Genomic DNA, 13,441 nt, shown 5'->3' with positions numbered 1-13,441 from the left:
AAGCCAGTTTCATCCAGTGCATCTCCCTCTCCCTCCATCTCCCATCAAACACACACACACACACATGCACTCTCACACACACACACACTCACGGTATGCTCATGAAGGACAGCATGGGGGTGGTCCCGCCCCCACAGATCCACACGGTGAAGAAGACGATGAGCAGCGTGGTGGAGAACATCATCTGGCGCGCGTAGGTCGCCGTGTCCCGGATGGAGAGGGCAAAGGTCATGGCCCCGCGCAGACCTGGGAGTTAGGGAGAGAACGGGCGGAACAGACGGCGCTGCGTGTTACATCCACGCAGACGAATAGGAAAACACAGCCATGGCTCCTGTTCGTCACGGGCCTGCACTGTAGTACTACAGTACTGCAATAGGAGTCAACATGAGGGTTTGGTTCATGTAGTGATGATCATATCAGCCCTTGAGAGAGGGTGATGATTAGGATTACTGCTACTTAACAGGCAGGGCAGGGCAGGGCCATATGTATTCCATGAGGTTGGAAACCTTAGGAACAGTGGATTTGGCAATTTCGTCATGTGCTGTCCATATGGTACATCTTGGTCACTGCGATGTGTGGTCAGTTTAAAGACCTCGGGAGTTTCCTACCATCCGCGTCCCTCCAGCCCCTGCCTGAGCCCTTATACACACGTACATGACAAGTCCTACTTGAAACCGGTCGTATTTAAGCAGACGGAGAGCGGCTGCCATAGTCATTATAGTACCAACCCCAAACATTCACAGACGCTGACAATGCATCCACATGGTGTTGTTGACCAGGCAGCCAGCGTTGTATCGGTTGGATGTCTGGGAAAAGCTTGACCGTTTCCATTGAGCAACAGGCAAACACTACAGTGATCGAAGCCCCGATGTGGGGCTGTGAGGCAGACCCCGATCACCTGAAAGTGGGGTTTGTAACACAGAAGCGGATCTTTCTATACTGCATTTACTAGACAGAAATCAAGGCTCGTCATTAAGTAGCGGCTGTGTTTGTTCACAGTACCGGCAAACATCATGACGTGCTGGAAGTTGGAGCGGATCTTGTGCTTGCGACCCAGGTTGATGAGGAAGGACAGAGGGTAGATGTTGGCTGCCCTGCCCAGGAACACGGCCACCTGCACAACGGTCGAGCGAGGTCAAGGGGCATAGCCACACAACATACACACTGAACCAAGCAAGAGTCCCTGCACGGTCTGGATGATCAGTTTCAGGACAGCTGATTTCAATCTGAACGAGTTCACCCCATCTCTGAACCTAAAAGATGTTTTGTTCATAACAGGCTTCCACCATCTATTGCAGCCCGCGTGTGTGTGATGGATCGGGGTTATTCCCCAGCCGCCATTGCCGTCGCTGCTCTTACTGGTTGAGGTCTAGTCTCGGCCTGTTCGGCTGGTTTGCACTCATGGACAGCCTTGCTCTGCACGACTACTTGAAGGAGAGTACCATCACCAGCTTTTAATGACTTTTAAAATAACAAATAATAATAGTGGGCCTATATTCATCCATTTCATTTCAGGGAAAGGGAAGCTCTAGTTTGACATACAGCTTACTGTAGTGAAATGCTTTGAACATCCATTCGCATTTCAAAACTGTATGAATAAGGTTGATTCCTCTTTGGGTTTGGTTCCGGTGGTTCTCTGTTGCGAGCGGCTGAGCGTGTCAGAAGACGTGCTCTTCGTATCCAGCGCAGGTCACAAAGAGGGACATTATGTCATCCTTCAGTTATGCCATCGCTCACGTGTCAAATCAAGACCTGTTTGAAATACCTACTGTAGGCCTTGGGGAAATGTCGACCCTTTTAATGAGTTTAAAGTAAAGAAGTTGCCTCTGACTTCCATTTAGTATTAATGTTTTCTAAATAATATGACTGGACCTTGTTATAAAGAGTTTTAGTCTTCTGACACGCTTGTGTGCGTGTGTAAAAGATACGAAGGCTCCGATGATGAAGAGGGGGTTGAAGACGTGGGACTGGAAGGAGAACAGCGTCAGGCCCATGTAGGAGAAGATGAAGTTCTCCGCCAAGAAGTTCAGCAACTCAAAGAGCTGGGAGAAGAAAGTAAAGCGCCATCAAAATGTCAAACTATAGAGATACAGCCAGTGTTTATCACAACAATAAAAATTATCCCGTTACAATAAGTTATTGGTTAGATAATATTAATGGTATCCTGGAGGCACATGGAGCTTTGACCATAATATTAGTTACTTCTACTTTTTGGCGAGTTTCGAGAATTTTTATTGTGTTAATGTGTTTAAAATGTGTTTAAAGTGATTAATGAACCACCGCTTTTACTGAAGAAAACATGGGCCCGACATTGACCATGTCAGCATGCATATCCACATGTGTGTGTTACCTGCTTGGTTCTCTCCTGGGACTCGGGTGAGAGGTTATTGTAGGTATAATGAGCCTGAGTTATTCCACAGAACAGAACGGCCACCACACCTGAGGGGGAAGAGAAGGGGCATGAAACACACTGTGTGTGCGTGTGCGTGTGCATGTGTGTGTGTGTGTGTGTGTGTGTGTGTGTGTGTGTGTGTGTGTGAACACGTACCAGTGAACCCGCAGGCTTCAGCCAATAGAAAGGTACTCCAGGACATGAGGAAAAATAGAGCTGTCTCCAACAGCGGGAAGTCCCTCAGTTTGGTAAATTTGGTCACGTAAAAGGAAACAGGAAGTCAAGGCAACAGCACAGGAAGTGTAGAGATAACCTGTCAATCTGTATCCCCTTGCTACCAACTTGAAACAGATAAAAATGTATAAATAAAAAGACCAAACTGACAACTTAAGGATAGTCACTGATAAAAAACTGGCCGACTGGACACTCAGATTGTTACATCAATAGTGAGTGGCTAATCAACTCCTCCGTGCCGCCTGGAAGCTCACAGATTGTGACATCAGTCGTGAGTGTCCAATCAACTCCTGCCATTGGATTGGACCCATCCAGATTGGGACAGATTGGTCGATGTTAAACCAAATCCCAGTCCTCTACAGACGAAGGAGGGACGGTGGAGGACGGCACCATTAGAACGGGCCGTGTCATAACAGCCGTGTTTCATGAGGAAGGATATGAAGGCGGTCATGACGCCGGTGGCCACCCCAAGCAGGAAGGAGCCGCTGAACACGGCCAGGAACACACCGAAGGACTTCAGCATGGCCAGCGCCTCGAAGCTGTGGCTGTTGTCCCCGGCGGGCTGGTAGGCCGCGATGGAGCTGCAGGCGGGGAAGGCGGAGGAGAGGGAGGAGAAACAAGAGACACAAACGGAACAGAGAAAGCAAACAAAAACGTGGACAAACACACAGACAGACACACACACACACACACACACACACACACACACACACACACACACAAACAAACAGACGGAAAAGGCAGTGAGAAAGGGTGGAGGAGGAGGGCTGGCAACCTGAATGGAAACGCTACAAACGAGAATGACAAGAAAGGGCAGTATTTTGCGTCCTTCAGAACAACTGTCTACAACAACTACCAAACCTCCATCCCCGGGTGAGGTTCATGCAGCCTGACCCGGAGGAAGGGACAGCGGGGGGGGTATGCGAGTCTGGAGTCGTCTGTCCTTTTGCGTGACGATGGGACAAGAGGGAGAGAGGGGGGGGGGGGGGGGCATGCCAGTGGACGAGGCTGTGTTCACGCCTCCGCGTCGCTGGCTCTCTGGAGGGAATGTGTGGCTGAATGTCGCTCTGGGGCATTCTTCACATCACATCCTCTTTTTGTGGAAACAGACCAAAGTCTGAGAACGCCTATCAGTACAATTGACTCTCACACACACTACTTCTTTTTGCAAAGATTACAAAGCACCCATTCTGGATACCTCCCAACCCACACACACATGCACACTAACACACTAACAAAGACCAGCATTTTGGTACTGAGTTTGAGTTTGATATAAAACTGCATGTGGTTTGAACACACCTCCTGTGTTTCTAACATGCAGCAGTTTGTTTTTCCTCCAGCGACCAGCAGGGAAGGCGTGAACACGTAGCCTTTGGATCTCACACAGAGGGCGGGGCGAGGATTTGACAGGAACACTGGGCAACAGAAGAACTAGATTAGCTACCAGGAGGACCAACCCAACCAACCGCCTCTAATGGAGTTGGCTCAATAAGGACACGCCCTGAACACGGATCTGAACATGAAGCCGGATCGCTGCTGGCTGTTAGTCAGTCACTATGCTCCTTTCAATTATTACTAAATGATTCAAGCCTCAAGCTCAAACACAAGTTATTTTACAAACTTATATCCAAATGATGGTTGTTCTATATGGCTATATTAACAGTTTTCTGATAAGCAAATTTTTATATTTCAGATGAATGTCTAGGTGACATTATAAAAGATGTCATTCAGTTCTGTGAATGACTAAGGATGTCATTCAGTGCCTGTTTGGTACCTTGTTGAGCTCCTGCAAGCCTTTCCTGAATTACACGAGACTGCAGGGAAGGGAAGAAGTAGCATCAAAAGCGTTTGAAAACCCCCTTGCAGCGCAAATATTCAAACATCGGAATATTTGCCCGGACTTAAAACAACCCGTCGTCCTCCACGGCCGGAGGCGAGGGCTTCAGGGACAGAGCTGGTCTCAAGCAGGGGAGGAAGCGGGGGCTACATGCTCCATTCAAACCAAAGCCTGCATGCTAAAGTCAAACACGGGCTCCGGTCCAAACGACCACTCTACGGCTGCATTCTAAGATCACAGCGGAACAAATCAAAAGGGGGACTACGGAATACTAATGGGGTCGGAAAACCAAAGCACTGCAACCCTCGGCCTGAGTAGAACCCTGCTAATCCCTTGCCCTCCACCCGACCGACCCAGGCACGGTGGTTTGGTTCCCTCCCAGCCAGGGGTCCTCCGTCTGGGGCCAGGCCGTGGCGTTGGCCCCCTGGAAGGGGGAGGGCCGCAGGGCGGCGGCGGCGGCGGCGGCGCGCGCGGCGCCGTGCCGGGCCTGCTTGTCGAAGCGCAGGAGAACGCTGCATGCACACATACGTACGTACATACGTACGGCCGTTGATGACACACAAGACACGATGGTTGTAGCATGGCAGGAAGTGAAATGAAACCACACCGGGGTTAGTGCGGTGAACGCTGTCTCTGTTATCCAAAGTGTGTACTACCATGTCTGCAACAGGACAACGTTGCAGGCAGGGTTTTTTTTTTAAGCGTCTGTAATATTCAAACAGAGCCCATTAAGGCTGTCATTACTCGTCCTTACTACACATTCCTACACTCATAAGTCTGGTTGTTTGACCTCTGGACTTTGAGCCCTGAAAACACGCAGCTTCAGTCTATTATTTTGACTGTAAAAAGCAACAACACACAACCGGTGTAGAAGGGCAATAATTGATTCAGAGAATTGAAAAAGCTGGAAAACTAGCTCCGTTGGTGCATGGGTGGTGCAGGCAGTTCTGGTGCAGACTGAACAGAGAAGCAACGGGGGCACGTCTTTTAGCGACTATATTCTCTCCACTTTAGCGGCGTGGGTTCTGTGCTGCATCATCCACTCAAGCACACCGGCTGATTAGCGCTCGGTCTGTTCGTGAATTGTAAAGCATACAGCTCCCTGCAGCCGCGCGTGCCGTCGTTCTAACACATGTGGATTGATCTAGTGTAATACTTGAAGTCGTTAGTAAAGAGCACGGTGTGAAGTTCCTCAGTAGGTGCTTAACACAGGAAGGAGTGCAATCACAACGCTGTGGGGGAAAATATGATGTGATGTGCTGATGATTAAAATGGGCTTTGCCTTTGAATATGAATGTTTTTTATGTTTTCCTTAATTAGTAAATCATTACACCCATAATAGGATTCATGATTACCTTTTAACACCAGGGCCCTGTTTCAAGAAGCTGGATTTTCAGGTCACCAGGTCCTTTTAGAGAGGGTTCCCTTTGTAACCCTTCTGGGGTCCTTTTCACACCTACTCTGGCTTTTGTGTTTCTTCACTATTTTAGATATTTTATACCCGTGAAAAGCAAACAGATATTATTATATACAAAAAACATATTATGGGGTCGGCTCAGGCGGTAGAGCCGTTGTCTTGTAACCGAAAGGCTGCTAGTTCCATCCCCAGCTCCTCCTAGCTGAGTGTTGTCCCTGAGCAAGCACTTAACCCTAACTGCTCCCGACGAGCTGGCTGTCGCCTTGCATGGTTGACTCTGCCGTCGGTGTGTCAATGTGTGGATTAACTGATGTAAGTGACGCTTTGGATAAAAGCGTCTGCTAAATGCCCTAATTGTAATTGTAATTGTATTGTCCTTGACGCTGTTTTGTTGCTTTCCTTTAATAGTTGTGTATTACTGGTAGCTAGAGAACCGAAAAATACATGAGGAAGAAGGACATTTAGTTCTTGATTATGATATCTTTGGGCCATCGAGCCAGATAACACAGAAGCTATCCTAACCTGCTACTTGAAATGGCCCACAGAAATGGGAACACTTTTTATATTCACAATATTATCATCCACAATCCATGTTGAACCGTGCATAATATATTTAATGTTATTGATTCAATAATAATAGTTATATTATGATGTATAGACTGTATATAATGCCCCATTTCCACTGCAGGGTGCGGAACGGATCGGATCGCAAAGGTGCGGTAGGGAGGGGGCAGTATAGCCCAGCTCAGTTCCGAGGTCGCGTTTCCACTGCCGACAGTACCCTTGGTGGTAGGCCGGATGTCGATCGCCGCGGCAGCTACGTAAACATCGTAAACAACGTCTTCCTCCGCAAGAATGCAGACGAACGTCTCCACCTCCTTGTTCGCCCAAGCAAGCTTTTTACGCGACATGTTAATTGTAAAGAATAATACCTCGAGGCTACTGTTTGTTTGTTTTTATCCCCGCGTCACCCGGAAGTGACGATTCTGTCGACCAATCAACGGAGGGGGGGTGTAGCTAGAATTCCAGGGTACCCTTTCAGGCGTCTGGTCTCGTTTTGGGTACCGCAACGGAGGAGTCCCTAGAATGGGGTCGGAACGGGTACGGCAAAGTCCGGGTCACGCCCACTTTTGGCGGTGGAAACGCGATCCGACCCGCACCTTTGCGATCCGATCCGTTCCGCACCCTGCAGTGGAAATGCGCCATAAGATGATGTGATGCGAGTGTTGGGGAGAGAGAAGGTCCCTTTTGGTTTGTGTCCGCTGCTATGCTTACGAGGAGAGGACGATGGCCACAGCATCGTTGAGGACGCTCTCTCCAAACAGTAGAGCGTACAAGTCCACGTCCACCTTCAGCTCGTTGAAGATAGCCAGCACCGTCACTGCAAGGGGAAGAGGGGCCAGACCCAGAGCAGTTAATGGGGAGGCTCCACTATGGAACCACACTGAGGCCGCATTATGGAACCACACTGAGGCCGCATTATGGAACCACACTGAGGCCGCATTATGGAACCACACTGAGGCCGCATTATGGAACCACACTGAGGCCGCATTATGGAACCACACTGAGGCCGCATTATGGAACCACACTGAGGCTCCACTATGGAACCACACTGAGGCCGCATTATGGAACCACACTGAGGCCGCATAATGGAACCACACTGAGGCCGCATTATGGAACCACACTGAGGCCGCATTATGGAACCACACTGAGGCCGCATTGTGGAACCACACTGAGGCTCCACTATGGAATCACACTGAGGCTGTTCAGGAAACCACACTGAGGCTGCATCGTGAAAACACACTGAGACTGCATAATGAAATCACACTGAGGCTGAATCAGGATATCAGAATGAGGCTGCCTTATGGAATCCCACTTAAGCTGTGAACACGTGATAAGCTGTCAGCCACAGCTTTGACAATGTTCTCCAATGGTGTTAAGTGTTGAAGACCAACCTAGCGCAGGCCTCCCTGACCACAACCGACTTCTCACCCAGACTTTCCGCTGTGCTCAAAGTTCAAACTATTGTACCTTTGACACCAGTTAATGGTGCATCCAAGGTGAGGGTGCATCCATCAGAATATAGCTGTGATGGATGTTCTATACCAATTCTTCATTTCTCTGAACCCCAGTCCTCCAGCTGGCTTTTCTCCTCCTAACAGCAAGCCTCGTCGTGTGCTGACTGCCTCAGGTTGCATCAAGAAGCATCAAACTAAGAGGGCATTCTCAAATCCTACTGACTGCATTTATAAATCAAACTGCTGTCTTACGAATGGTTTGTTGTTTTCAGCAGAAGCATGGCAAGTCCCCCCGACCTGACAGCTTACGTGGATACGAGGAGAGAATAACCCCTAATGCCTCCCCGGAAAGGACACGGGAGAGCATGAACAATCTACCGTCTGTCCCTCTGCGGGTCTTGACACCTACCTGGGTCGGTTGCCGAGACGATGGCCCCAAAAAGGAGACAGTCAGTGAAGAAGAAATCTCCTCCTAGCTGTCCCACAGCCTTCATGAAAGTCACAACACCATACATGATCGACCTAGAAGGCAATGGACGACAGATGCATTAGCCACACGGGACATATTGAATCGATACACACACACACACAAACACAAACAAAACCTACCCTATAACTAGGCAGGATATGACGGTTCCCACAAAGGCGTAGGTCAGGATGGAGCCAATGTTCCTGAAGAAGTGTCTCTGTGAGCCAGACAAAAATATTTCAGCAATAGTTATCATTATGTTTGTTGACCTATGAATGCATTACTGCTACTTCATAGACAAACAGTATAATGTTAATAAATACATAAATAAATAATTAATAACTGTATTCTATTGTGTTCTGTATATAAATTGGATACAGCTAATTCAAAAGGTATCATCAAATAAGTATGTATTTAGGTTTGTTAGGTATTATCAACATAATCATATGTATCAATCACATAGATGGACAGGAATAATCGTTAGAGGGCCCCTATTTTACTACCAGATCTCATGTTCATGAGCTATTACCATCCAATTAATAACCTCAAAATCTCTTCATGACATTACCATTTTTGAGTCTCGAACCAACTGGAAGGAGTTGATTGGTGGACTGTAGGTTGTATTTATCTATCCATGTTACGGCTAAAGACGGCTAAAGACGTGTTAACATTTTATTTTAACAGTTTTATAATTCTGTTTTGGTGGAGAGCAGAGGCGTCGTCAGCCCCTTTTTACTGGGGCACGTGCCCCAGTAAAAGTCTCCAGTGCCCCAGTAAAATTCCATTGATCATTATTAAATTCATCTGCAGAAGCGCCGCTCTCGCTATGGAATCGGCAGGATTCATCAAGTGCATCTCCTGCTGCCTCGGGAGTCTTCAGTCGAGCCTGCCTCTTACCAGCCAATCAAAAAACGAAAGGGGCTACATAAAAGCCAATCAGAAAATAGCCCTATTGTATCTGGGTAAGATTTAACGCAACAACCAATGAAAAAAATCAGTTATTTACGGATTCGTCCACGTGACTCTTCTGAAAGTGTGTAAAGTATGACCAAGTGTTTCTTTCTGTTCAATAGTCTAGATATAACTTTATCAATCCCCTGTAGGAGAAATTTGTTAATAAAACAATAATGGTAAAAAAAAAAATAGGGAATCTCCCACTTCCGGCTTCCATGAAAGAGAACCATACTAATTCACACAATAGCGTTGATGCAAATCTAGCATTAAAGGTTAATTTAAGGAAGTTCTCTCCAGTCACGCTGAAACTAGTTTGCTAGTAGTAGCGCTTTAATTTGCAGTGTAAAAGAATTCTGGGAAATCTGAATGCTGAATGAAATCTGACACTGCAATTTATTTGCACGCTACGACTAGTGAACTACTTTAAAAAAAAAAACTCGACACTGCGACCAGGCGACAAATGACTGGTGAGAACCTTCTTAAATGAACCTTTAATGCTGGATTTAATTATCAGAATTCGGATTTTATCCAAGTATTCTGACTTTATTATCAGAATGCTGAATTTTATCTCACAATTCAGAGTTTATTAGCCTATTCGATTTCTGAATTAAAATTCTTGTGATGAATAATCTACATTTGTACAGTCGATGTGCAGCACTTTAATTCCCGTCAACTATGTTTTCTAACACCAGCATTTCCACAACTATGCTCATGTTCGTGACTGCTATACAAAACCATTTATAGTGCATCTATTTTTCTGCTGGGTAGTGATAGTCGCCCTAAATGCAGCTTTAATTTGGGCTCTGATTCTGAATAAATGCCGCTGCTGAACTGTGTGAATAAATAAAGGGAACTGAAATCTAAAGAAGACACGTGGTTTTGATGTACCGTGAATTCCAGCTGAAAGTGGAACATTGCTGCCATCAGGGGAAATTAATGTAACCTAGGCATATTGTAAGTAGCTTTCAATTCCTTGTTTTTTTGTTGATCATGTTTCGTTGGAAACCACGGGAGCTGGAAAAAGCCCAGAGTAACTCATCTCCTTTTTTAACCCTCATCCTCATCATCCTCATCGTCATCCGCTTATCCGGGGTCGGGTCGCGGGGGGAGCAGCTCAAGCAGGGGGCCCCAGACTTCCCTTTCCCGGGCCACATTGACCAGCTCTGACGGGGGGATCCCGAGGCGTTCCCAGGCCAGTGTTGAGATATAATCTCTCCACCTAGTCCTGGGTCTTCCCCGAGGTCTCCTCCCCACTGGACGTGCCTGAAACACCTCCCAAGGAAGGCGCCCAGTGGGCATCCTTACCATCCTTTTTTAACGTTACAACAAATTCACAACTTGTTTGACACAAACAATGACAACTTGATTGCTGTTAAAGAATGTTGCCCACATAATTAGCACCAGTTTTCAATACTGAGCGTCTGTAGCCTGTAGTTTTATAGCACACACACACACACACACACACACACACACACACACACACACACACACACACACACACACACACACACACACACACACACACACACACACACACACACACACACACACACACACACACACACACCATGCGTGCACGCACACACGCGGAAAATGAATAATGAATGAAAAATTGTCTGTCTTCAAAACTTGAGGAAGTTTTAGACAAAAACTTCCTTAACACAAAAAAGGAAATTATGGATATACAGGGTGTTTTTAACTTACTGGATCCAACAATGATCCCAACATTGACACAGATAATTCAGATCATTGCACTCACAATTCCTGTAAACAGTTGTAGTTGTGAGCGATCTTTCAGTGTGTCGAGAAGGCTCCACACCTGGCTTAGGTCAACCATGGGGCAAGGAAGGCTTCACCAACTTTCTCTTTTGTCCATTGAAAAGGAGCAACTATGCAAAGTCAGTCAAAGCCACGTTATTGACCGCTTTGCCACCATGAAGGCGCGGCGATACAGCTTAATAGTGAAAAAATAATCATTTAAAAAGGCTCTATGCAGTAGTGTATGGCCTTATTTAGTTTAATTTAAGAGCTTTGATGGTTCTATAACATTTTCCAGGTTGATTGGTGGCAATGAGCCACCTCACCTTAAGTCAGAAATTCTATTAGTTTTAAACCTTGTTTCTTGCCTTTTTAGTACATGTCGTTCTGGCAAAATTATGCTGTTTCCACACAGCTTCTAAATAAATATAGATGTGTAGACTTCTCCTGATAAAGAGGTGAAGGTCATAAAGAGACTTTTTGTTTATTTGTCAGTTACCTTATTTGTAAATCTTTGAGATGTGTATGTGTTTAAATAAATATAATTGTACGGTACTCATGAATCCATCTTTGCGTCTTTACCTTTACCAGTGCTTTAATATAGCCTACAGTATGACAGTGACAACAATTTTGAAGCTCGTACATACCCTTCTGTATCCATATATTTCATATTGTGCACACGTAAAAAAAAAAATGTTGGCAGTTGGGGGCCTGTGCCCCAGTAAAACTCTAGGTCTAGCAACGCCCCTGGTGGAGAGTGAAAGCTTTCTTTTTAGGAGTATCAGTGTGAACTGACAGATACCGGTTCCAGCGTGGATTGGTGGACCTTCAGTGACGGGACTAGAACAAATCTCTTATATTTATGTTGCGTCCTGCTTCCCCTGGATTGGGACGAAAGAGTCCATCAAACATCTGAGTGGGTCGATTTTGCATGGCTTTTCATACCTTAAGCTCACACCTGGTGCTGAAATAGGGGCCCTCAATGTTACCTTTTTACTAATTGGTGATAGAAACTAGCGCCTAATTGCCTGTAGTGTATTGGTTCAGCTTACCCTTTTCAAACTGTAACCAGCATGGAAGATGATTGGAGGTAGCAAAATGTTGAAAAACACTTCTGGGTCAAAGGTCACCTAAGGAAACAAAGTAAATATTAGATCAAAAGTGATCTCAAATGTCCATTTATTTGTATTGTAAATATAGGGTCGAATGTATTTGTTACACCAATAATTATAATCATCATCACTCATGCATTTCTAATTCTGGGTTTGCAGTAATGGGGCGGACGTGTATCCAGTCTATCTTTCTAAACATTCAACGCCGCTGGTTTCCTTGTCCTTTTGCTTGCCTTCCTCAACATCTCGTCATCTTGTACTTGATGGCCGTTTCCACGGCTGACCTCTCCTTTCAGAATATACTCAAAGAATCTCCCGTTGACGTTGACCAGCAGAGTGGCGGTACTGGCGTTGACAGCACAGCTCGGGATCACGTTGTTCATGTTCTGGGGCACATGGACCCCAAACCGAAGGATCACACCCACCAACAGACCTTACGTTTGAATGGGAGGGAAAACAACAGGGTTGGTCATTTGTCCTGTATCTTTTTTATAAACCCTCTTACATCAGCAATGCATGGATACAGAGATATCTCCATGGAATAGTCACAGTACAGAAGACTTATGGCCTGGTTGGGGACATAATAGATAATTTGTCACATGTGTATACTACAAAATGCTGGTCACCATTCAGGGTTATAGTTTATACTGTCAGTTTGGTGTCGCCTGTTAATGCAAGCAAATCATCACTGAATGCTTAAAGGAAATCTGGAATACCAAAATCCATGAGGATGTCTCATTCTCTGCATACCTTTCACTTAAACAAGGAATAACGTCACTAACTCGTGTCGAAATGATATATTTGTCGGGAGTTACCACAGCCTTACCATAAATCATTGCAAGTCCTGTTTCGTGGATAAACCTAAACCGGCGGTGTTTGAATAGCCAGATGGTGAGAATAGTGAGTGTGAGGAGCATGATGAATATCAGGAGGTTGGCACTGTCCTGTCGGTGGCTCTCCTCAGCCATCCTCTCAGTAGCAGTGTTGTCCATCGCAGTGCCCTGGCCCCCAACTAGCAGGACGGGCAGGAGACAAGGCACGAACAGGGCCGCCTTCGAAAGCCTAACACCGGTAAGGTACTGGGATATGAATTTCATTATGGCTATCGGCTGATGTTAACGTTAAGTGGTTATTTAATAACAACATAGATAGAAAGCGTACGACTATTGGTAAGATTGCATTGGACCGCTGGACGGAGCTCCTTCCGTAGCGCCCATCAAAACATTGGCACTTCCGTTTGGTCAAAATAA

At 46.1% G+C, this 13,441-nt stretch overlaps 1 protein-coding gene across 1 annotated transcript in view; it reads right to left on the bottom strand.

Moving 5' to 3' along the window:
* LOC132460823 (sodium/hydrogen exchanger 6-like) overlaps positions 1-13,441 on the bottom strand; it is a 24,571-nt gene extending 11,130 nt beyond the window's left edge. Inside the window, exons 1-12 of the mRNA XM_060055728.1 lie at positions 13,018-13,441; positions 12,425-12,624; positions 12,132-12,209; positions 8,508-8,584; positions 8,308-8,420; positions 7,156-7,261; positions 3,061-3,207; positions 2,549-2,649; positions 2,351-2,439; positions 1,929-2,042; positions 1,003-1,114; positions 93-246 (exon numbers count right to left, since the gene is read on the bottom strand). Coding sequence (XP_059911711.1) covers positions 93-246; positions 1,003-1,114; positions 1,929-2,042; positions 2,351-2,439; positions 2,549-2,649; positions 3,061-3,207; positions 7,156-7,261; positions 8,308-8,420; positions 8,508-8,584; positions 12,132-12,209; positions 12,425-12,624; positions 13,018-13,288 — 1,562 coding nt within the window. The 5' untranslated portion in view covers positions 13,289-13,441. The remainder of the gene's footprint in view (positions 1-92; positions 247-1,002; positions 1,115-1,928; positions 2,043-2,350; positions 2,440-2,548; positions 2,650-3,060; positions 3,208-7,155; positions 7,262-8,307; positions 8,421-8,507; positions 8,585-12,131; positions 12,210-12,424; positions 12,625-13,017) is intronic.

The sequence above is a fragment of the Gadus macrocephalus genome, chromosome 7, assembly GCF_031168955.1.
Source record: "Gadus macrocephalus chromosome 7, ASM3116895v1".
Classification (NCBI taxonomy): Eukaryota; Metazoa; Chordata; class Actinopteri; order Gadiformes; family Gadidae; genus Gadus; species Gadus macrocephalus.
Note: the sequence above shows the minus strand (reverse complement) of the source record. Positions and strands in the feature narration are given on the sequence as shown.